At 35.6% G+C, this 24,634-nt stretch overlaps 2 protein-coding genes across 3 annotated transcripts; both read left to right on the forward strand.

Annotated features, from left to right (window-relative positions):
* The first annotated feature begins 328 nt into the window (after positions 1 to 328).
* On the forward strand, positions 329 to 18,131 carry LOC128208034 (tectonin beta-propeller repeat-containing protein 2-like). Of its 2 annotated transcripts, XM_052911319.1 has the most exons (19): positions 329 to 469; positions 925 to 1,071; positions 1,449 to 1,595; positions 1,789 to 1,917; positions 2,221 to 2,352; positions 2,803 to 2,966; positions 3,197 to 3,642; positions 3,892 to 4,542; positions 4,734 to 6,222; positions 6,480 to 6,695; positions 6,800 to 6,823; positions 7,260 to 7,398; positions 7,750 to 7,948; positions 8,188 to 8,274; positions 8,399 to 8,647; positions 11,324 to 11,511; positions 12,462 to 12,552; positions 16,155 to 16,304; positions 16,635 to 18,131. In XM_052911319.1, the coding sequence occupies exons 2-19, from the start codon at positions 958 to 960 to the stop codon at positions 16,808 to 16,810; spliced, it is 4,791 nt and encodes a 1,596-aa protein (XP_052767279.1). In that variant the 5' UTR covers positions 329 to 469; positions 925 to 957; the 3' UTR covers positions 16,811 to 18,131. The 2 variants fall into 2 exon arrangements, with proteins under 2 accessions (XP_052767279.1, XP_052767280.1); XM_052911320.1 differs by lacking the exon at positions 6,800 to 6,823.
* A 2,164-nt stretch (positions 18,132 to 20,295) lies between these two features.
* Positions 20,296 to 22,857, forward strand: LOC128209406 (solute carrier family 52, riboflavin transporter, member 3-B-like). The gene is made up of 3 exons (XM_052913429.1): positions 20,296 to 20,503; positions 21,070 to 22,214; positions 22,456 to 22,857. Exons 2-3 carry the CDS (start codon positions 21,078 to 21,080, stop codon positions 22,651 to 22,653), a joined length of 1,335 nt encoding a protein of 444 aa, XP_052769389.1. The 5' UTR covers positions 20,296 to 20,503; positions 21,070 to 21,077; the 3' UTR covers positions 22,654 to 22,857.
* The last annotated feature ends 1,777 nt before the right edge of the window (positions 22,858 to 24,634 follow it).

Here is a 24,634-nt window from a genome sequence, read left to right on the forward strand (position 1 = left end):
AAAGAGCTCATTCGGAACTCCTCGGCCATTTTTTCAAAAACAACCTCGGATGTATGCCGGTACATCTGTTGAAGTAGTCCGTATTTTTTTTTAATAAAAGCATTAATTAAATGTAGTGTTTAAGAGTTTTATTCATTGATCTCAGTTTAAATTGATTGCCAGTGAAGTGTATTATTGCAAACATAATTACGATTCCCAAGAGTTAAGTCATAAATTTTAACTACTAAATAAGATTACTACGCGATCTATTTGCAGCGGACTTAAACGTACCACTTTTTAAGTATGTAAACCGTCCATATACATGGCCGAGGAGCTCCGAATGTAAAGAGCTGTGCGATTTTTACAAAGTGATTATTTCCCTCATGTCAGCTGACAGATCAAATCAAAACCAAAACAATTCCGGGTTTGATCCTTTTATTGATGAATAATATGGTAGACAACAGAAAATGATTGAAATATAGATGAAATGGTAAATCTTCGTTGCGTTTCCATTTAAACTTTTTGTCATGATTTCCGTCAACTGAAATGAAGTAGCAAGCGAAGTGTTGATCAGGTCAAATAGCAGTAACTACAGTAGTTTGCGTTTTAATGCGCTAACATAATTGATACAATTTAAATCTCAACTTTAAGAATAATTATACTGGGTAGCAGAAGAAGTTGTACCAACATCCACATTATGGACCATGATATATAATTTTAATCAGTTTGTTTTATCTTTTATATAAAAAAGCCTGTTGAAATTAGTATATATAGTTAACCAACAAGGAAAGGGATAGGCAGGTCAACCTAGCTTTCGTTGATTTAACATTTCATTTTTGATGAAGTTTTTTAATGCTGAGCAAACTGCTTAATTAAGCAACTATATTGGAATTTGTTTATGAAAAAAGTTAGAACAAAAATAATTTTTTCCTCATTGGTATTTAGCCGTAACTGGTACAAGGAGGATCAAGTGGAAAGATGGCAACAAATCGTGACAGAAACCCGAGCCCTATCCCAGAATCAAACAGCAAAAGAACAGAACTTAAAGAACATGAGCCACTGACTAGCATTCTAGAACACATCCCACTCAAGGTGCGTAAAGTCTTAGGTCATGTAATCTTTGCCCTGATGTCTACAACAATTGGACCGCTGAACAAACTTTGAAATAAGGATTAAGAAAAAGATTGCCATAATTAAATTGTGTCATTTTGTCTTAGGTTATGTAATATTTGCCCTTTGCCCTAATGTCTACAACAATTGGACCGCTGAACAAACTTTGATATAAGGATTAAGAAAAAGGTTGCTATTATTAAATTTTGTCATGTTATTATTGTGTGTTTTACATTTTATTCCTGTTTTGAATACACTTTATTGTTATATTTTTTGATTAGCAAAGCTTTTGTATTACAGTATGTCAATTACCCAGATCGGTAATGTGTAAATATTTATTTATCTTGATCCCTTTGAAGGTACAACGAGGACTGCAGATGCAGTATGAGGACCTGGAGCTGACAGCAATTGATGTCAATGCAAGTTTCATGGTTTTCGGTACCAATGTGAGAACAGTGTTCCTGTTTGACAGGCATAAACATGAAATGCAGAGGCTCAAAGCGGAGGTAGGATAACTCTGATAAATTTCCATTGATATGTACTTTTTTTACGAGCAGACATATTGTTTGCCTGTGCTTCCATTGGCCTATAAATAGCAGTAACTCTAACATTTAGGGATTCCAACATTTCCCTTTTCTTTATTTATGATTGACATCGACCTTGTAACATTTAAAAGATATTTTAAAATAACCCCTTCAGGACAGCAATGCCAGTGTGTCCAGCGTGGCATTGCATCACGGCTTAGATGACCTAGTTGCTGTGGGGTACAGCTCTGGAACTGTCTACATCTTCCAGCTACCCAGCATGCTCATTGGACACAGCAAAAAGGTGCAACAAGTCTCTGAATTAATGTCTAAATAGATTATCTTAATTTGAATTACTGTTGTATTCCTTGCTATATGTATAGAGTGTAAAGAGACTAATATTTTATTTCTTGTTTATTTATACACATTTATGCATTTTAAGTACTGGCAATATTTAATTTATCACTATTTCTGTGTGAAAGCACCAGGTCTTTGACTTTATATAGCATCTCTGTTTTTGATCTGTACTTAACATAGTTTACATGTACTATGATGTAAATAAAAAAAAATGTAATTATGCTGTTTTGAATGTCATTAACGGTGCTAGTTGGAGCGGTTCATAGTGAGCGACATCCACACATCACCAATCAAGTGTCTGGCCTGGAGCATGAATGGTATGAGGCTGTTCACTGGAGATACCAAGGGCTGTGTGGGAATCACCGATGTTGACTTCTATGAGGTATGATATATGCAAATCATTTAATTGTATTTTTAATATAACATTTAAGCCATTCCATAAGCAGTAATGTAAATCTAATCATGAAGTTAGAATTATTAGTTTTTGCTCTGCATTGCAGACTTTTTAATAGGAATTTTAATTTAATTTAATTTTGTTACATGATAACAAAACTAACATGTCTTAAATATCACATAACTAGCAATGCAAGTCAGTTGGTTTCCACTTGTTCAATAATTGTATGTCTTATTAAAAAAATATAGGGGCAGAACTCATAAATATGAAAAACCTGAATTTATAAGAAGGCAGCTTTCTGAATAAGATGAAAGTTGAAAGGTTCAAAGTGATATAGAATATAGATGGAGATAGAGCCTTTGGCTTTCACCTCTCGAAATGTACTGTACATTTTTGCACAGAATTGTGAAACATCTAGTAATTGTTGTTGTGTTCAAGGGCAAGTGTGTGAGCCGTGTGTTGCTGATCGAGGCAGATACAGAGATTGTCCAGCTACACCATGGTCATCGGTCACTTCTGATATCCACCCGACATCGCTGCATTGTCTGCCGGATGGACAGCAAGGACAGTATTACACAGATAGGGTCAAAGGACAGGAAAATGTGAGCTTTATTTATTTTATTGTGCAATTTGTTGTTTTGAATTTAAAAACTATTACGCTTTTGCAGTTTCATTCAATAATATTTAATTCCATTGTCTATTATTCTTTATCATGTAACAAACTTGAATCAAAGATATATTGAAATATGCCTTAAAGGTTAATCATAGGACTAAAGTTATAAACATAATCTTAATTTAATGTCTAAGTATTCAATTCTAATGTTTACTCTAGACAAGGGGATTATGGTGGATGTTTCATCCCGGCAATGTGTAAGGTGGAGGATGCTAAGCTGTACGCCACACGGCCTGGCCTCCGTGTGTGGAAGGCCTCCATCTCAGGCACTGTTGTGAACACTTACATCTTCAAAGAGCTCCTAGCCGCTCCCCACCCACAGATCCCTCTCCTAGACTTCAAAGTCACCAACATTGTACGGCCCCCTACGGTGTCACAGTTTGGTCCTCTGCTGCTGTTCAGGGACAGAGATCTGGTCACCTGGAATGAAACAACCCTGTATGTGCTCAACTCTGACAGCCTGGAGGTCGTCGCCTCCCAGACCAATATGGGGCTTATCAGGGGTGTGGTTGTCACCGAGGGCGAGATATTTGTTCTCAGGCATGGCACCAGCAGGAATGTTGTTAGGATTGCTGAGTCCCCAATGGAAGTACACAGATCTCACCGTGAGCTTTTCAAATGCTGCATCTGTAAATGCCTGTTTTTAATTCAGAAATAAAAAAAATGAACATATTGTAATTAGATAGAAATTTAATAAATATCTGTGTGTGCTTTAGTTGTAGCTTAGTGCCATCCAGCAATGCAATGCAGCAGTGACTGTTTTCTTTGGGTTTTGCAAAATTGTTTTCTATATCCTCAGTTGACCTTTTATAGTACACACTATCTAATAGTAGTTTTTGGATATATATTTTCAGTGATGAAACTACTACAAGGTAATAGGACAGATATATCGAAACATGTAGAAAATGATAATAATCAAACAGCCAAAACTGAAAAATCAAACCACTCACCTTTGAAAAACTTTCAAGGACATATTCTAGACAAAGTGAAGCATATAGGCAAACCATCTGTGATAAAAGACAAAAATCAAGAAAAATTGCTCAGTAATGCAACAAGTGATCTACAGAAGCCAGTATTGACACAAGTGACATCAAATCCAAGTCAGAGTGATACCAGTGCAATGAGGGATATGTCTTCCCCAGAACTACTTCCCCCTGTGGTGAAACTGAACTCTCCGGACTTCCTTAAGATAGAAGTCAATATTGAGGGACTACCGAGTCCTGTACAGACACCAACTGCAGAGACAGCAATAGGCCAGGCAAGCAGTAGTGACACAAAAACTCATTCCAATCAACCATCTGAGTCAGTACCTGATGAGACATCTGTGATGGGTCAACGTGAAGGTGGGAGTCCAATTCAAATGTCTCGTCATCTAGAAAAGAGATTTGTAGAAGGAGATAAGGAGACCAGGATACTTGACAGGGTTATGGTCCATGGAGAGGAAGATGATGGAGATATTGTGTTCAATAGAAAACTTAAGATTAAACACAAGAAGAAAAAAAGAGGTAAATGACAATTGTATGCTAGTGTGTAAAACTCAGTTTAAATTTACCATTATTTGAAAAAAATATTTTTGTTTCTGAAAGGCAAATCTTTCACAATTTATTTTGAAATTATCGTACTCATAGACGAACAATTATATGGTCCATTTGATTCTCATAAAATTATATGTCATCTTCTTTCCTTTTTTTGGCAGTTTCCAAGGAGAGGCAGGCTACAGAGGGAGACTCAGTGTCTATCCACAGCACCACAAGTGTAAACAGTGCGGAAGATGTCGACAACAACTCATCGAACATGCCACAAGGGCCAGAAGTGAAGCCAGCACACTCCACAGAATTACCACAGGCGCCTGTCAATATTGCTACAGATACACATGTAACACAGGGACCTACAGAAGAACCAGTTGAACCAGTTGTGTCTCAAACTGTTCTTGAAAAGAAGGTAACATCAGATAGTGAAAGTAAAATTAGCACTGAACAGTCAGAGGATACTCAAACAAGCAAATTGTCCAGCACAAACAAAAACGTGTCAGATAAAAATAGTGATACAACTGTCTGTGATATAAGTGAAGATAATCAAAATATTGTGCCAAAAGATGATAAAACTGTTGAACCTGATTCTGTAACAACAGCGTCTGTTTCTTGTCATGCTTTGGAAAACAGGATGAAAAGTGATACATGTGTAAGCGAAAATGAGCAAGATAAGTCTGAAAAGCCAGAAAATGTTCCTGATCTTATTCCAAAGACAGCAGAAAAACCACTGAGCACTGACATTGATAGCATAGAAAGTCATACAAGGACTCCGGATGTTTTGTCTTTTCAGCGAAGACAAAAATTTAGCCTTGATTTAGAAATTTCTCGCCTCAACAGTTACTTGAGTGAGCCAGGAAGCAGTCAAGCCACTGACATTGAGAACTCCTTGTCATTCTCTGGCCAGACACAAGCTGATTCAATTTTGCTTTCCACTGGGAGAAGAAAAGAGGTGAAAAGTATTGGCATGGGTCAAGCAACACTTGTTGAGGACAGAATTGACGGTTATGAGCCAAGTAAGCTGGAGAAAGCTATTGCTGAGTTGGAAAAGGTCTCTGAGGAACCAGTTAATTCTGAAACTAATGCTTTGGATTCTGTAGAGACAGATAAGTCATCCCTTACCTCACGAGTCAGCCCTAAGTCTCCCTCTATTTACTCTATATATGGCAAACCTGAGACCAGTGACTCCACCCCAGATGACTTCTACTCCAAATATAGACCAACTTCTCTCTCCTTCGTGAATTCATCTTTGTCCGAGCAGGCTGAAGGTCAGTCCCACAGGCTTCAACATAACGCAGAGAGCTCAAACAGAATTCAATTTTCACCAAGATTTCTTAGAGCTGTGAACAACTGGACAGAAATAACTGCAAACGGTAACATCTATAGCCTGTCAGTGTCAGCAACTCATGTGTGGATTACAGACAGAAGCACAAACATTTTCTACAGCTCTCTGACTGGTCCAGGCATCGCATGGAAGAAGCCTACAGGAAATGCTAGCCAGATCTCAGTATCTCCAGATGGAAACATTGTGTGGGGCCTGTACAAAGGGACTGTTAGTGCGGGGACAAAAATTACAGCCAAAAGACCAGAAGGTATGAAGTGGGTGGAGGCTGTCAGAGATGTTTCCTATATCTCTGTGGACGACACATGTGCTTGGTGAGGTTTGCCTTTGAACTTAGATAGTTTATTGTATATTTACATTTCAAATTACTCAGCTCAGAATTATTTTTTGTTTGTATAAACTGTAATGAAAGAGCTTCAACATACATTTGACATGATGCATGTATTTGTAATACAATTTGAATAAATATCATTTTGGACATAATGCTGTATGTGTAATATCCCATCTATGACTGAACATTTAATCGTCTGCTCTCAATCAACTTTTACTTACAAAAGTGTTTTGTGTTTAGGTACATCAAGACAAACCACCAGGTAATGGTACAGATAGGTTTATCAAAGGAGCGGCCGTGTTACAAGGGTGAGATAGTTGACACTCCCCACCGCCTAAAGCAGATTGTGTGTCGAGAGGGCGTCGTCTGGGCTCTCACGGAAAAGTGTCTCTGGCTCTACCGCAGTGGTATCACCCAGGACCGACCCCAGGGAAATGACTGGAAGACTGGAGACAGGTAGAGGGAAATATCATGTATGATTAAAGTTAATATTTCTGTGACTCAAAAGGAGCATCCTCCTCATTGCAGTACATGTTAAGTTTATGTGCTTTGCTTTGCAGTTGCTTTGATCGACTTGCTAGATAGTAAGTTATCAGTTATGTCAATTAGCATGACCCACATGTACATGCATAACTTTCTTTACAAGAACTTGTATGAAACTTTGGCAAATATGCTGAGTCTTGTTTTGGCTTTCCTTCACCTTTTATGGCATTTCTTGAACATAAAAACTTAACTTTTGTTTCTGAGATTTTACAAATCAGCTCCCTACTCGTATACAAAAAATATGATTACCCACAAGAATGTATGTACAGTCATTTTCAATTTGAACTTGATTGTAAGTTATGTAGTATCTAAATTTTGTATCAAGCATGAAATAATAAGGCTTTTTTGATGTTGACTAGTTTTTTGTTACAGAAAGCTCAAATATGAATACATTCATTTTTGTGTTGAGCATATTAAATAAAAGTGAATAGTATATGTCTTGAAAATTCTCATCAACTATGCACTGTATTAACTTAGTGGTAAGGAGAACCGGCTGTTCTGTGAGATCGCCCTTGGAGAAGGGGACATTGGCTTGGCCCTTGATGTGTTGGGTCAGGTCTGGTTCGTCTCTGGGGTCACCAGGGACAAGCCCAAGGGAGACAATCAATGGTGGCAGGTAGGATAGGAAGAACATTATTATCATATACACTGCATTGTACATTGACATTTCTTTTGTAAAACATACACTTATTTTTTTGCAAAATCGACTTTCAAAAAGTCATTACTGAGTACCTAGAAAATTATTGTTATGACAACAGGTAGTATTTTTATACTTAACTTGCATACTGTGCTTAACCTAAAATATCTTTTTTATAAAAATATCTTTATCATAGAATTACACATGTTTCAAATGACATGTATCTCCCTTTAGTACAATTTAATTGAATATTGGTCAATAAACTTCATACAAAAGTTTGGAACTTGAAACTTGGACCAAATTCTACAAGTTTTTTTACATACATTCTAGGTTCCTTTAAACAGCGAGTACCTGATGCAGGACTCGACAGCCCTGGACATGCTGAAGTCATTCTCCCGCAAGTTTGACCCCCAGCAGCTGACCACCCTGATCACATCACAGACAGGCGGCCTGCTGTCTGGCCAGGGTGGGGTCTGGGTGTGCCCCGAGTATAAAAACGTTCTACACGTCTGCAGGGGCAGTGTCGAAGGTAAAGTCAACCTTTTGTTTATAAGTTTTGTGAAATATCATACTGAATTGCACATAATGCCATCTAAACTTTGTTTATTTTTGACCGACTAAATTAGGTCAAAGTACCCGGTAACCAAATAAGAAAAACTACATTCCCAGTTAGAAAGATGAGAGAGGATTCTGAGTTATACTGAAACTGGTAAAAGGATAAATAAAACATTGTTCCTTCATCATTTGTCTGTTGTGGTTATATTTTAGGTCAGCAGTGGAGAGAGGCACATCCAGACAGTTTGGCCATGTCTTCATGGAAGCTGGTAGAGGCAAGCAATGTGATGCTGAATAATAGTAGGTTTTGGTGTTGTTGTTTTCTTATCTGTTAGACATTTAATGTAACTGTATAAACTGTTTTCTGTGAACAGTATTTCTATGGCTCTGAATGATTTAACAATTCATAATCTTATCATTCAAGGTCATGTTTGGGCAATGCAGCCAAATGGGGACATATTTGCCTTCACCTCAGACGGCCAGAACTGCACGTGTATCGAGGCCCCAAGGTCAGACCGGGACCCTCTAAACCCTGTGACTCTAGTGTGCTTGTCTGCTTGCACCCAGGCCATCTGGGCACTGAACAGCGAGGGGCAGGTGTACATACGGACAGGAGTATCCACAACAGAACCCAGAGGCTCGGGCTGGGCAAAGCTGGATCTTGCTCAGCTTGGTAGGCTAGAAACATGCATTATGGTGTTATAAAAGTACAAAATTCTTTAGTCATTTGAAAAGTTGGTATTATAATTTAGAATTATAATAACTTGGTGTGAAATCCTTGTTGTAATATGCTGGTATTACTCAACACAATTCCACAGCTGAATTTTTTCTAAATTGATCTACAAATTCTTAGTATGTTTTAATTGAGTTTTTAATGTACATAACCTGTATTTCCACAAACAAAGTACAGGGTAGAAATATAATATAGTTGATAGCAAATGTACTGTGTAGTGTGAAGTATATTTGGTTGAGTGAATAGAAATAAAAAGATAAAGGGCTCACTTGGCCATGATTACATATACTAGTATCTGGAGAAATAACATTAATACTCCTGCACGTTCACTGAACAAACACAACCAACAACAATATTACATGTGATAGAATGGTAAACTACTTGCCACTCATATTGACTACAAACTAAATTCTGAGACATGAACTGATATACAGAACCTTTGCAAAAAGGTAGCAAGATAAATAAAGATCTCAACAGAATAGGCCACAATGTAAGTCAGGTGAACAGATTGATAATACCTTACTTTTGTTCTGCCACATTTCAATTTTTGCCTACTGACTTGGCTTTTTTCTTCAAAAGTAAATGTAGCCAAAAATGGAAATATTGCAGGAAAGGGTGTTCATATTTGTAGGATAGAATTACAAAGTAGTGTATGAGATCATCTGGACAGAGTATTAGATACCAACATTACATCTAAAACAATGAGAAATATGGCTCTCGAAACATTTCAAAGTATAAATAACTTAAAGGCTGATCCACCTGTTCTATGAGATGTGGTTGTTCAAAGAAACTCATCTATCTCACTTAGGTATACATAAATTCTACACATTTATATAAAAAAAAATTATGCTGCTCCAGTGTTTTAGGACTCACTACCAAATTATTATAGAAATGTGTAAAATTTGCTATTAAGTTCTAAAATCAAATGCTGTTATGGAATGGTAAAGAATGTCAAGGTTGTGTCAGATAAATTTGATTACTTTCCATTCAGTTAATATCATTTCCAGCATATTATAGCCTTGTTTTCTTCTTTCAAAAGTTGTATTTGAGATTTTACTGGGTTCTAGCGAGTTTGGACTGCCCTGACAGCTGTCTCCTGAAACATCTAAATTTCAATATAATTTGATCATGTCATTTCATGTTGGGGGTTTTATTTCCTAACATATGACATAGTCATATCTCCAGAAGTGCTAGGGTTTTTTCATATTCATATGTTTGTATTTTAAATGCTGTTCCGTGATAAATACGGATCAAGTTAATTGTAGTGACTTGCAGGTTGATAAAGTTCCTCAATAGGAGGTGATCCTGATGAGTTTAGAGATCCCACTGAGTGCAATAGAGCAGTTCCTTGCAATTTATTATTTTATCACCTTTGACCATTTATTATGTTATGTCAAGTATGAGATTACGTTTTGTTTAACTTGATTTTAAATTTGCATATGTTGATTTTACTTTGATGACTTTATAGTAGATTATTATTCTTACTCAATATCTTACAATCATATAAAAAATCCTGTTTTGTTTAATATGAATGAAATGTACAGTCTTGTTTTCTCTATTATAAATGATGATAGTTTTTAGTATTCCTCTTTCAAGCTGATATGCGTCTGTTTCTTCTATACGTTATGTTAAAAAAATGCAACTAAAAAAGCTCTGTGAACTTATGTTTATAGTATTTTGCCTTGCTTACATCTTGTATTATCTTATCCTTTTATCACTTTACAATTGTCCTTGATATTAATCTTCAGTTAATTAATTATCAATGCATTGTATAGAGGCATCTATCACCAAACTTGTCCGAGAATGCATGAATCGCTCACAGAAACTGATATCCTTACTGTAATCAAATTATAATATATTTATGCATGCAGCATTAGTTCAGTATCAGGAATATTTTGTCAGACTATAATTTATATATATATGCTTTCCATTGATTCATCAGTGAAATAAAATTGATATTCTATTTAGTCACAGTTACAGTGATGTAACAAATTGATATTTTTTCACTGTTTTTAAAATTATACCCTGCTCTCATTTCCTAATTTAATGTCTAAGCGCACAGGGCTAATTTCGCTGTGCGACTCATGAAATATAGCTTTAGTTGCTGACTCTGTGAAATATATTGTAATCTTACTCTGAAACAAGCAATAAAATCCTCCATGACAAAATTGTACATTACTTGAGTAGATTGTAGTTGACATTTTTGATGACAGTTGAGTGTCTTTATTTTCCATTTTAATCGATCTTGATTGAAATTGCTATTACATTTTGAAAATATTAAAACTGGTCAGCTGATTTTTAGCTCGTCTGTTTTTCGAAGAAAAAAAGTCGAGTTATTGTGATAGCCTTGGCGTCGTCGGCGTCGTCTGCGTCTGCGTCTGCGTCGTCGTCGTCGTCCAAAAACTTTAACCTTACCTCATAACTCAAAAACCGTTCAACATTTTCACATTAAACTTGCTACACGTGTTCCTATTAACACTATGCATGTTTATAGCAGGTCATATAATTTTGCCTTTAATTAATATTGAGTTATCCCCCCTTTTCGACTTGGAATTTCATCAGACGAGCGTTGGCACCCACTCCGCGGTGCTCTTGTTTATAATATCATATTTGTAGATGATAGCCAACTTGTGCATGTGTCATGTGCCAATGAGACGGTCTGGGCAGTGGACAGTGATGGGCGTGTGTTCCACCGTATCGGGGTGCGAGCACCATCAGAACTCTCCCTGAATGCTGCCTGGCTCCCAGTGGACAACGGGGGAACGGTCTTCACACAGATTGTCTCCGGCCAACAGGATTGGAAGGTTAGCTGTGGGTTATCTCTGAAACTGAACTATGTGTACACTAATGTTCCAGAACATACGTATTGCCTTATTAAGGCTACTGAATTTGAAATAACGTACATAAAAAAGGATGTAATTAATGCTACCACCTAAGGGAATGAACATTAATTTGTCAAATTCATGACAAGATTTTGTTAGTAAGTTTCACCTATGAGTTTAAGATATTGAAAAAAAAAAATTAAATAAATGTTCATGTACTTTTGCATGTTTAAAAAATTATCTGTAGAAGCTGGCTGTTATATGAAATCATTGAATGTACTTATATGTTTTGGGCCAAATTTGTAAGGTTAAGAATTTGCAACGCCATTATTTTATTTATATCATCAAAAAACATTGATAAATTAACAACGCAACAAGTTTATAAGTATCTATCATGTATTTCTGGTAGGGATAGAAAAATCCGACCCAAGGGCACGCGTGTAAGCCAGTAACAAGGCTTGCTGAGTGTCAGATTTTTCGATCTGGACCGGAAAAAAATGAATGATTTTTTTTCTTGCATATCTAAAATAATCAATTAGTGGAAAAATAGACATAGAAAATGCACTTTTATACGTTTCACCACTTTGTTTACTGATGTCATAAAGTGCAGTAATTTTAAGTCACTATTGACGTCAAATAGTTCCTTTAAAAAGCACGTTTTTTCAATTATTTATTTTCAATTTTACTAAAAATCTTGCATACTTATATATTAGATTAAACTTTATTGAAATGACATACTAGTAATATACTTCTCTTATTGCGCATGACTCATCTTACATAGGGGGTGAATGACGGGGTTTTGCAGCACTGGTCACATGACCGTAAACACAAGTTTGGTATGCAAGAATGATTTGTCAAAGATTGCGAAATTAAAACAATCAACTGTTACTAAATAAATACATTTAGCCAAGCTTGTTGTTTCGTTTGTTCAGGTGTGGGCCCTAGACAACAGGAGACAGGTGTTTGTACGGGACAAGGTCACAGCCGAGATGCCCATAGGCAGGAAGTGGATACACGTTTCAGGTATTATTTCTGGTTCTTGTTCTACATGTTGTACAGGTTTTGTGGAAGGATTTGGATTTGAAAAATTTGAGTCAGACGTATATATTTAAAATGTTGATTGTATAATATGATGGAGAAAATTGCAGAACTAATTGCAGCAAGCATCATGTTAATGTCACCTTCTTTAAATTTATTACATTAATTCTAGTGAATATTAATTTTAGTTTATTACAATCATTTTAAAACAGAAGTGAATAATTAAATTGTTGGTGGTGATGGCTGAGTGGTTAGTTCATCCGTCTCTGGGCTGTGGATCCCAGGATTGACTCCCGTGTGGGTCTCATTGATGATTAATACTGGTTATCACCCATGAATTGCAATGGGTTCTTATATGTTTTTTGTGGATATAGCAGATGTTTTTTGCTTTAAAGTTCTTCAGTTTATGTTACTTGTTCATCATTGCAAAGTCAAACAAGAACTGTCACAGAGACAGCGCGCTTGACTATTCCGCTTTTCAGTGTAAGGATTGAAAAGGTTTGGCGAAACATGCATGGATATAAAATTAGATTAGAATGATGCCTTCGAAGATTTGTGTAAAATTCAATAGTTAGACCTGGCAGATTTCACAAAAAAGGCAATTATTTGGCCCATTTGCTTTCATTTATTGTTATTGCATGTCAACGTCATATATACAGCAATTGCCTTTCCCAACCCAATAAGAACACCTAATAGAAGTGATTTGTATTAAAATAATGAAAATATTGTGTTAAATAAGGTAAAAAAATGTAAAAATATGCCGATATTTAGGACAAAAAAGACAGAAAATCTTCCCGGTACCAATATACCACTTTTTTGAGGATGCTTTTCAGTAACATCTGGTAAGTATTTTATTCTTGTCTGTTGAATAATGTTTGCAAGAAATGTTAATTAAAACAATAATATATCTAAAATAATTGCATTTCGTTCGTAATATACTTAAATTTTCGGTAATTGCGCATGGTGATAACGTTACGGTAATCTGTCCTCGAATTGTTGTGTAACATTAGCAGACATGATCCACTGCTAACTGTTTTAAGCCTAAACACACCTTTATTAAATCACTGAAAACAAAGACTACGTGTCGGATAAAAACAGTATTGCATGTAACAAGAAATTGGTCATTCCCGATCATAAAGTTTTTTAGGTCTAAAAATGTGTTAATGTTACTCAAAATCGATTCTGTCCCATTTTAGCATGACGATAGCACCTTTTCTATTCGTGAATAATTTACACCGACTGAGGGTTAACATCCGGGTAGCGATTACTTTTATATTGGACTGGTTCACAGTTGACATTGAAATGATAAAAATAGTGGTGAATACCGTTGATAAAAACTTAATCCAAGTTTGGCTCATTCTGTCCTTCGATGTAACGTTAACATTATGTCACGCTAGCATTAAGACAAGCGCTTAATAAAGCAAGAAAATCGTTGAAATTTGATGACTTTCCCAGAGTCAATTATTCGAACATAACAATGTCGTCTGTAAACTATCGTTTGTAAGTATTCATTCATTAGGTACGTAGTTTATATTGAATTCATACCGCTTTTGTGTTTGATATCGTTATTTATTGGACAGAATTAAGAATTTTTGTGATTATCAATTGACTGTGTTTATCAATCGTTTATATAGTTTGTTTTATACTGTATCAAGCTCAAACAGTCTGTGGTAGGTCTGTATTTTAATTTGTTGTGAAACATTCTGTCCAACTGCTAATGTGACATACTGCTAATGTTACTCATTCTGTTTTGTGGTAACACTAGCACATACTGCAATTAGCAATTTATAATATATATGTTTAATATCAAAGGTAATGATAATTGCACCATACTAGAGACATTTATATTACCACAACAAAACATTTATGTTTATAGCTTATCTGATCTGATATAAAAAGAAAACCTATGTTTGCAGAAAGCATTTTCTGTCTTGTTGTCCAATTAGGGTTTGTTTCAATAAATTTATTTGAGAAAAACGAAACAATCTTTATTTTTTGTCAGTACAATCTGTTTTATAGATAAATGAACCATTTAGTGCAAGACAAAATACTTCTTTGGATCAAAATATTAAAAAAAACAAGTTTTTACCGGCAATATTGTAACACTAGCACAAATGGTATGGTGATACAAAATTCTTTTTTTTATAAAAATGCATGAATAAATCATTGCAAATGTTCTAAAATATGATAGATAAGAAATTGCTGTAAAAGATTATGTTGAAATCACAAATCTGCAATAAATTTTAAAAATCAATATTCGCCGGGAACTTTTTGGTCACCAAAACGTGAAATCTGCCACCTGTCTTGTTTCATTGCAATACACTTAGTATTTTCTGAGATATTGACTTAAATGTGGTACGCTTGATCGTTGAGTTTCGTTGTATTAAGTCTCAATTCAATAAATAGTAGTTGGTGAGATATTAACCTATATGTGCTTACACGCAAAACCTTTACCAGAATTTCTAAGTGGAATAATATAGGTGCAAAATTTACATGCAAGAAAGAGTAATCTAACTTGATGAATTAATAAGGTTGAATGGCTGGGAGCCCTTGTATAAAGTTTAAATGCAATACATGATGCATTTGCTGAGATATTAAAATAAATGTGGTTACATGCAAAATTTTAACCAGAATTTCTAAGTCCAATAATAAAGGGCCATTATTTGCAAAATACAGTTATCTAACTTGGTTATTCAAGTAGGTTGGGTGGTTGAGTACCACTGAATAAAGTCTCAATGCAATACATGAAGTAGTTGCTGAGATATAACCTATGTGTGCTAACATGCAAAACCTTAACCAGAATTTCTAAGTGGCATAATAAACGGGCAAAAATTGTATACCGGGGTAATATTCAAGTTGATGTATTCGCTGAGGTATTGACTTAAAGTGGTTACATGCAAAACCTTAACCAGAACTTCTATGTCGAATAAAAAAGGGCCATTATTTGAATTTAATGCAAACTAGAGTTATCTTACTTGGTTATTTAAGTAGATTGGATGGTTGAGTACCATCTTATTAAGTCTAAATGCAATACATCAAGTAGTTGCCGAGATATTAACCTTAACCAAAATTTCTAAATCGAATAATAAAGGGCAATTATTTGCATTAAATGCAAACTAGAGTTATCTAACTTGGTTAACTAAGTAGGTTGGATGGTTGAGTACCATTGAAGTTGCTGAACCTATGTGTGCTTACATGTAAAACCGTAACCAGAATTTCTAAGTCAAATAATAAAGGCCTATTAATTTGCATTACATTCAAATAAGTGTTATCTAACTTCATTAATTTAGTAGGTTAGATAGTTGGGAATTCATATCCAAAGTTTCAATGCAATAAATGATGTATTTACTGAGATAATGACTTAAAGGTGCTTACATGCAAAACTTTAACCAAGGTGTGACACCGACACTAGGGTGAGTAGCATAGCTCTCCTTATTCTTCCAATAGTCGAGCTGATTAATCTTGGTTTATACTTATTTAGTTTAGGTCAGTTTGTGATGAAAGCTGATAGCTTATAAGATCACTAATAAAATAGATCTTGCTTTGACATATAGACCAATTACAAAAACAGTTTATTAAAACTACAGGTATGACAGCGAAGCAGATCAGCATGTCCAACAACTTTGTGTGGGCATTGAACCATGCCGGGGAGCTGCTGTGTCGCTATGGTATCACTCAGGACAACATCACCGGAGAATTCTGGAAGAAAATACCAGGAAATTTCTCTTATATATCAGGTACAAAAATAAGCTGTTTTTTTTTTTAATGTGCTATGATGTATTAAGTTCATAGACCAACAGGATGCTTTTATCAAATGCAGTTGGTCAAAGGAAAATTCCTATTGTAATGACATTGGTGTCTGCTCATTCAAAAGATCCATGCTCATTCAAAAGGTCCATGTTTAAAGGCCAGGATGTTTTCTTTTAAATATCATATAATCAGAAAATAGGATTCATTTCCATTCACAACAGATATCTGAACCTGAATCATGATAATCTATAGTTTCTTAAGCTTTATTAATCATGTGAAATACAGATCACCGCATTTTCAGTTCTGTATGGTTTCAGCCACCCCTACTGACACGGTGTGGGCTATCACAAAGGAAGGTCAGCTGGTACGTCGGTTCACGCGCTACATCATGCGTACCTCTAAGGACCAGGAGGACAGTCCTCGGAAAGGGAGAACAGCCCGTGATGCCAGTGTCTGCAGTGATGATGGAGACTGGGAGTTGGTGGACATTTAGCTACATCATGCATACTTCTAATGACCAGGAGGACAGTCCTCGGAAAGGGAGAACAGCCCGTGATGCCAGTGTCTGCAGTGATGATGGAGACTGGGAGTTGGTGGACATTTAGCTACATAATGCATACATCTAAGGACACAGAGGACAATCATGGACTCATAGATTAAGCACTGACGACTGGGAGTTTGTGTATATTTTTCTTTTCCATTATTTTTTTAAAAACAATAACACTTCAAACATTGTAAACATTTTCAGTAGAAGGAAGCAATACAATTCAAAACATTTGTTTTTGTATTAGAATTATATACAAATATTCAATCTATAAAGTGCACTAACCACTAGCAATTTACTCAGTTGCCAACATTCGAAAGACTGGACATTAAAACACATCTATCATCTGGTCATACTCTTGCTTTAGACAGTATTCTTCATTCAATGTTTGCATTTCTGGGTGTTTCAAAGAGTAGAATTTTATGAATAAGGATATTAATCAGTTAAGGTTGTGATATTTATTTGTGTACCCGTCATAAGATGTGACAAATTATGGATTTACCAGCCATGAGCGAGCAGTATCCTCGAATTTGTGTACACTCTAACTCGATAAGCTTTTGTCATCACCAAACTTGAATAAAATGTGAATGTGTAGAAAATGCTCGCCAAGTTTGATAACCAACGATGTTGCCCAAGACAATTCAGAGTAACGACCTTTTAAGTAACCAAAACTTTATGTTATCCCAAGTTGTATCTCTAGAAACTTTTGTCTGTTATCACCAAACTTGGACTAAAAGTGTATGGGCAGAATATGGATAACCAGGCAATGTGGTTGCAAATATGATGTTGTCATTGTACTATGCTTGCTTTATAGCATTTTGGATTTTGAAAATAATGAAGTATAAAATGTGCATGTATGTGCTGTTCTGCCAGTGATGAGAGTAGATCATGTTGTTATAACATGTTTCTCAACTGTTTGTAAAAACATTTGTGTAAACTGAAATTTAATATATCTTGTGTAGTCATTTTATACAATATTATTATTAAGATTATTATATTTTACAGTCTATTGATGCTTCATTGTTGTTGCAATTTAAATTGCTGTATCATTTTCTGTTATGCATATATAGGTAGCATATCATACTATGTTTATGTAAGCAAACCAAAATCAGCCTGCTCAGTAATGTTATTTGAATAGCATTAATTTATTCTAGTTTAATATCTTTTATTACTGCTATTTCTGCATGTGTGCAATGATTCTTGGCTTAATCCTTGACAATAAATATGTACTGTTGTTCAAGTTTTTGAGTAATAAAATGTGAAATGTCAATATATTGTTGTCTTCATGTACTCCTTAATTAAGACTTAACAGGATTAATTTTGCAAGTTTGTGTTTTATAATATCCATGAGGTGTGGTTTGTGTGGTGTGTAGTTAATCAAGCGTATCGCTGTTGATATCTTGAGTGGGAATAATCATTATTTTATTGACAAGGAACTGGAAGACACTACATTGTAAACCTGTTCAATAGTCCGATTTTATAGAAATGTCATACATTTTCGCGACGTCTTTTCTGTCAATATTTTTTGCGATGTGGCAATTCATAAGAGGGCTCTAGAGCTAGCATAGCCGATTCGGTTAGTCATTGATACAAGTTTAATTCAAATGAGATTCTCATCGAGTTCTGCGGCGTTTCTAACAAGAAAGACTGCGATCGTAATTAACTGTGGCTGTCGGGAAGCGGTCAGACGACAAAAAGTGAAACATGATTTATTTGCTTAATGCTTCTTTAGTGGGTCAACATTCAACTGATAATCTTGAATAATAGTATATATCTAGATTTTTAATCGGGGCAACAAACTTTAAGTGTGATATCGACAACGATTTTTTCATTACTGCGAATAAATATGACGTAAGCGGTGGACTCAGCTGTCAGACAATTTAGTTAATCAAGCGTATCGCTGTTGATATCTTGTGTGGGAATAATCATTATTTTATTGACAAGGAACTGGAAGACACTACATTGCAAACCTGTTCAATAGTCCGATTTTATAGAAATGTCATACATTTTCGCGACGTCTTTACTGTCAATATTTTTTGCGATGTGGCAATTCATAAGAGGGCTCTAGAGCTAGCATAGCCGATTCGGTTAGTCATTGATACAAGTTTAATTCAAATGAGATTCTCATCGAGTTCTGCGGCGTTTCTAACAAGAAAGACTGCGATCGTTATTAACTGTGGCTGTCGGGAAGCGGTCAGACGACAAAAAGTGAAACATGATTTATTTGCTTAATGCTTCTTTAGTGGGTCAACATTCAACTGATAATCTTGAATAATAGTATATATCTAGATTTTTAATCGGGGCAACAAACTTTAAGTGTGATATCGACAACGATTTTTTCATTACTGCGAATAAATATGACGTAAGCGGCGGACTCAGCTGTCAGACAATGTAGTTAATCAAGCGTATCGCTGTTGATATCTTATATATTATTCGGTAGTTTAATGCTTTCACGATTTAACAATGACATGCATTTATCTTTAAAGCCGTTTTTAACCAGCAATGGTTCTTTATAACAATTTAAATTTAACCGTTTTGTAATCAACAAACGGATATCATGTACCAGTAATGATCGACGACGACATAGCATATTGCCATGTGAAAATATGGACCGATTTTAACACTTAATCAGGAAAGCTGCAAGCAGATAATTAACACATAGTTTGTTTAATTGTGTCTTCTGCTTATACCAAAACACGTGATTGGACCGATTGCAACCGTCTGCTAATTAACAGATAGGCTATTATAAGAGTGATCAGCGTAGCGGAAAAAGCAGCTGGTCGCATCGGTCTCATGGTAACCAAGACACTTTTATGACCTATTGGATGTAGTTTTGAATGTGTGAATGACCCATGAATGTTTGTGTATTACAATTTCTACATCTTTTACTAACTAAGTCGTTTTGGACCGAAATTACAAGAACAATTAGAAAATTTCGGACCGATTTTTTTACACTTTTTGAAACTAAAATCGGTCTGGCTTGGTCAAAATCGGTCCAGACCGGCAAATTGCCGGTTTTTAGAAGCCCTAATATATATATATATATATATATATATATATATATATATATATATATATATATATATATATATTGCCAATATATAAACAATGTGTTTGCCTTTCTTCCACTTGTTTTGACAACAAACTATTCATTGATAAAATCCACATACAACAACCAGTATGGATATTTAAACATAACATACATTGTGAAAAAAATATATCATACACCTCTGTCTTGTTTTTTTTTTTTTTTTTTTTTTTTTTTTGTATTTACCTGACACGTGAATGTTTACTATATTTATTTATATATACATATCATCATACATATTGAATGTTATTTGTATATTTCATGAAATATGTAAATGTTTATAGACAATGTACCATGTACACGTCGGAATAAATATTTCTGTCTGTCTGTCTGTGTACAAAATGAAGCAATCTGTATCAGATGTGACCATACATAAAGGGAAACAACTCAGAAAGAAATCTATAATACCATATCTATTTATAGATTAAACTTTGGTCTGACCGGTCACATTCTATAATGACTTTTATGTAAGACCATAACAAAGAAAACCTAACGTCAAAGTGAATGTGCACATGTTTAAGAAACAGTTTGTTAGTATGAAGAGTTATTAACAGGTATGTTCTTCAATTTTTGAGTCATGATTTAACTAAGATATCAAATTTAATCAAAATATATGATTGTACTAAATGATACAGTATTTGAATACCAACTATATTGTCAGTACTGTACTGATACAAAGAAAGCAAACTAATTGTAAAAATGGAAATCAATCTGCTTAACTCTTAATGGATATGCATGAGTTAAATAACAACTGTCAAGCAAATGCCCTCAGCCTAGGTTGTTGTGGATGCAATCTACATTATAACAACTTGCTAATACAATAGACACACAAGAAATTGCCCATAGTAGCAATTGTACCAGAACGGTTTCCTTTCTTGAAGTGATAAGTATACTAAGTAGGTAAAAAACATGACCATAAGCTTGTTCAGTCAAGACGGGACTGAATGAACAATTACTTGCAAAGAGGATGCATTAGTTAACACTGATACTATTAATAAGCATATACAATGCATGAAATTGAAGTTGCTCTCAAGTAACCTGTTTATATAGGTATTGAATGCTTAAAACTAAAAACAAAAACCATACATAGTTTTTTTAATATATACCTTTCCATGTGTAGGTCCAGGTATGAGGTGTGTGAGTGATGTGCGGGTGCCTGTCTATCTGCTGGTCGTCCTGTTTGGTATGGGCTCCTGGGTGGCGGTGAACGGGCTCTGGGTGGAGCTACCCCTTCTGGTGGATGGAGCACCTGAGGGCTGGGGGCTCCCCTCATACATCATCATTATTGCCCAGCTAGCCAACATAGGACCCTTAGTGTACACAATCCTGAACAAGCTGGCCCCTAGAAAGGTGCAGGAGAAGCATGGTGTGTTCTTCATTGTCGCTGCTGGAGCCACTGCCTGCCTATTGCTCGTGTTTTTGTGGAGGAAGACAGCTTATATTGGAGGTGTGAAGCACAGCACGGGGCTGATATTTTCGGCATTTCTTCTGTCCATGGCAGACTGTACATCGTCAGTGGTGTTTCTGCCGTACATGTCTATGTTCAAGCCCCAGTACATCTCAGCTCTGTACATAGGTGAAGGCTTAAGTGGCCTTCTGCCCAGTCTGGTGGCACTGGGCCAGGGTGTGGGTAAAACTGTGTGTGTCAATCAGACTGTGAACACTACTACAAATGAGACAAAGATGTTCCCGGAATATCTACCTCCTCATTTTCCACTGGAACACTTCTTTTATTTCCTATTTGCAATCATGATAACATGTGGATTGTCGTTTTCATTACTCCATTACCTGCCATACTGCAAGCAAGAGCATGTTTCAAACAATGTGGACATCTCAACAAATACCAAGATGTTGAGTGCAAGTACAGCGTCCTATAGGTATTCAGAGTTCAGAAATGACGACAATCTACAGTTAGAATTTGAGCAACCAACACTGGGAAAGACAGCATTTCTTCACAAAAGGAACTTTGTATACCTGCTGGTATTAGTTGGCATTATAAATGCCCTTATAAATGGGATTTTACCATCTGTATCATCCTACGCAACTCTGCCGTACGGAACTGAGGCGTACCACCTATCCAACACATTGGGCATGATCGCAAACCCACTGGCATGTGCCTTAGCTTTCTTTCTCCCTGTGATGTCACTTCCTGTGATAAGTATATCAACATTCCTAGGAATCGCTATGGCAACATTTGTACTGACAATTGCTGCATACAGCCCCTCACCCCCACTGTACACCGACAATGGTGGACCAGCATTAATTGTAAGTTAAATATTCCAGGTTAAGGTAACTGACCCAGTATCCTAAATAGCCATGAATATTACTTAAGTCAGATTGTCAGTGACTGTAACTGGATTGAGATTGTTTGTAAAATTTTGAAACATCATAATATAGAAATTTAGAAACAGTTTTCACTAACAATATTTTTTAATTGAAAATCAATAGCATATGGCTTACGGTGTTACACATGTACTGGTATCCACTATTGATTAATCCATTTCAGGTTATAGCCTCTGTTCTAGTCAGTGGTCTGATGTCATTTTCCAAAGTGAGTATAGCCTCTGTGCTGCGGCTGAATGGACGGAGGGCACTTTTGTTGTGTGGCATTATTACACAGGTCGGGTCCATGCTCGGAGCCATACTGATGTTCATCCTCGTCAACTTAATGCATTTATTTCATGACAAACAAGCATGTATTTAATTGACATTTTCTTGCAGACAAAATGGTGATATACCTTGTTCTGTAACTGATGTGATTCAGACTTGGAAAGCAAAGACAGAACAAAATGATCTCTTTTTCTAATATTACAGATTTCTTTATATTTCTGACAAAATCAACTGTTTAATTTGTGGTGATGACCAACATTTGTAGCACACTTTGAAATAATAAAGCTTCAAGCGGTAATTTGTTGTTTAACTGATGAACATTACTATTAATGGTCAACAAAAGCAAATGTATTTAAAGTTAACTTAATATCACAGAGCTTCCATTACAGGAAGTTAATATTTCCTAGAAACATGCTGAAACTTTGCCATTGGAAGTACAAAAACTTTCAATATTTTAGATAAAACTTCCCAGGGTAAAATCTTGCATGTTCAAAGTATCAAAACCTTGTGTTGGTGTAACATTCAAAGCCACAATTACAACATGTTTCATATGAAACAACAGCAGTCACAGACTGCCATATCCCCTGCTGAATGAAATACAGGAACTCCTTCACATAGTTGAACAAAGGGCAACAACTTTAAAAATACAGAAATTGAGCTATGGGTTTTGTTCTATTTTAGTAACAGTTAAAAAGTTATCAGCTAGTGTGCCAATTGTGAAAAGAATCATTAAATCATTAATTTTCCATTATGATATGGGTGTTGAAAAGTATCAACAGTTATTTTTTCTGTGCACATGTCTTATCTTAATAAGAAGTTTGATGTTAATACTAGGACTTCGGGAGTAGTGCTCCCAACAGAAATTAAATATGAAAATGAACAATGGGCTATAACTAAAAACCATTACAGCGAGAGTTATGGTTGATGTGCACTACACTTTAATTCAATATGATCTATTAGTCTTAACGTCCCTCCGCACAAAAGACAAACACATGTTTGCAGGGGGCAAGACTTAGATATATATTTTGGCAACTGTTGAAGCAATGTGGCATACACAAACGCATACAAACAAAAAGCAAGTTCTCTACATAAATACTTTTACAACACTTCTTAATATCAAATATCAGTACACATTCAATACCTTCAACTTATATTATTTCTTCTTCAATCTAGGACAACATCACCTTCCTTCTGTTCCTTTGTCTAAATATTGCCGGCCCCTTCGGCACATGCCCTGATCAAACCTGTATACTACCAGGTGTCAACAATCATGACAATTAATAGTTACAAAGTTTCAAAGAGTCTTAATTGCCCCTTTTAATCTTACTAACGATGATACAGATTTGATCATATATTCTTCATAGGAATGTCAGCCGCCCAGGAAAAACACCCGGTGAATGAAACGTGTTTCCGTAGCGATGCACGTAAGGCTTAACTACAACAGATAACCCCTAATTCATCCTTAGAATATAGGATTTACGGAATCCTTCCGGACATGTATGCATGTATAAACACATATCAAACATGTATACAAATATCCTTTTTCGAATTTGAATGAAATCGATGTTCACTGTTAGAAGTCACGCCTAGAACTGATTTGCCCGCCAATATAAACAACCACCCTAGATCGAATACCATGTGACTTTCACGCTCAAATGACCTGCGCATTTGCGCTCATAACACGTTAAGACATTCGTTCTGCACTATACTTCATAACAGCCAGCAATATCAAGTAAATGAAGTTCGAAAATGTGTTTGTGTTTGAGAGACTTGAACGCCATGTTTGAGAAAAAAACTTCCAAAAGTGATGGCAAGGAAGTTCAAAATTCCACTTTCCAATTCTTAATTGAGGCCCTGTAATGACTGTATCACATATTTTAATCTGACATAAAGAATGAAGAATGATTATGGTTTTTAATCATGTACTTGCTACACAAATGCACCTGCCACATGCGAGTATTTACAACCAAGACAAATCATTGTTACACTCAAAGCTGGAATATTTCAGTTCATTATCAATACCTCATTCAGTATCACAAAAAACATCTTTAACTAATTAAGTAACAAACAGAATC

This window comes from Mya arenaria, chromosome 11 (genome assembly GCF_026914265.1).
Source record: "Mya arenaria isolate MELC-2E11 chromosome 11, ASM2691426v1".
NCBI classification, from domain to species: Eukaryota; Metazoa; Mollusca; class Bivalvia; order Myida; family Myidae; genus Mya; species Mya arenaria.

Excerpts from the sequence above, each read along its gene's own strand:
- LOC128208034 (XM_052911319.1), top strand. The coding sequence starts at position 958 with ATGGCAACAAATCGTGACAGAAACCCGAGCCCTATCCCAGAATCAAAC. Across the intron at positions 2,353-2,802 it reads CCGATGTTGACTTCTATGAG|GGCAAGTGTGTGAGCCGTGT; the intron begins GTATGATATATG and ends GTTGTGTTCAAG. Across the intron at positions 11,512-12,461 it reads CCGGCCAACAGGATTGGAAG|GTGTGGGCCCTAGACAACAG; the intron begins GTTAGCTGTGGG and ends TCGTTTGTTCAG.
- LOC128209406 (XM_052913429.1), top strand. The coding sequence starts at position 21,078 with ATGAGGTGTGTGAGTGATGTGCGGGTGCCTGTCTATCTGCTGGTCGTC. Across the intron at positions 22,215-22,455 it reads ATGGTGGACCAGCATTAATT|GTTATAGCCTCTGTTCTAGT; the intron begins GTAAGTTAAATA and ends AATCCATTTCAG.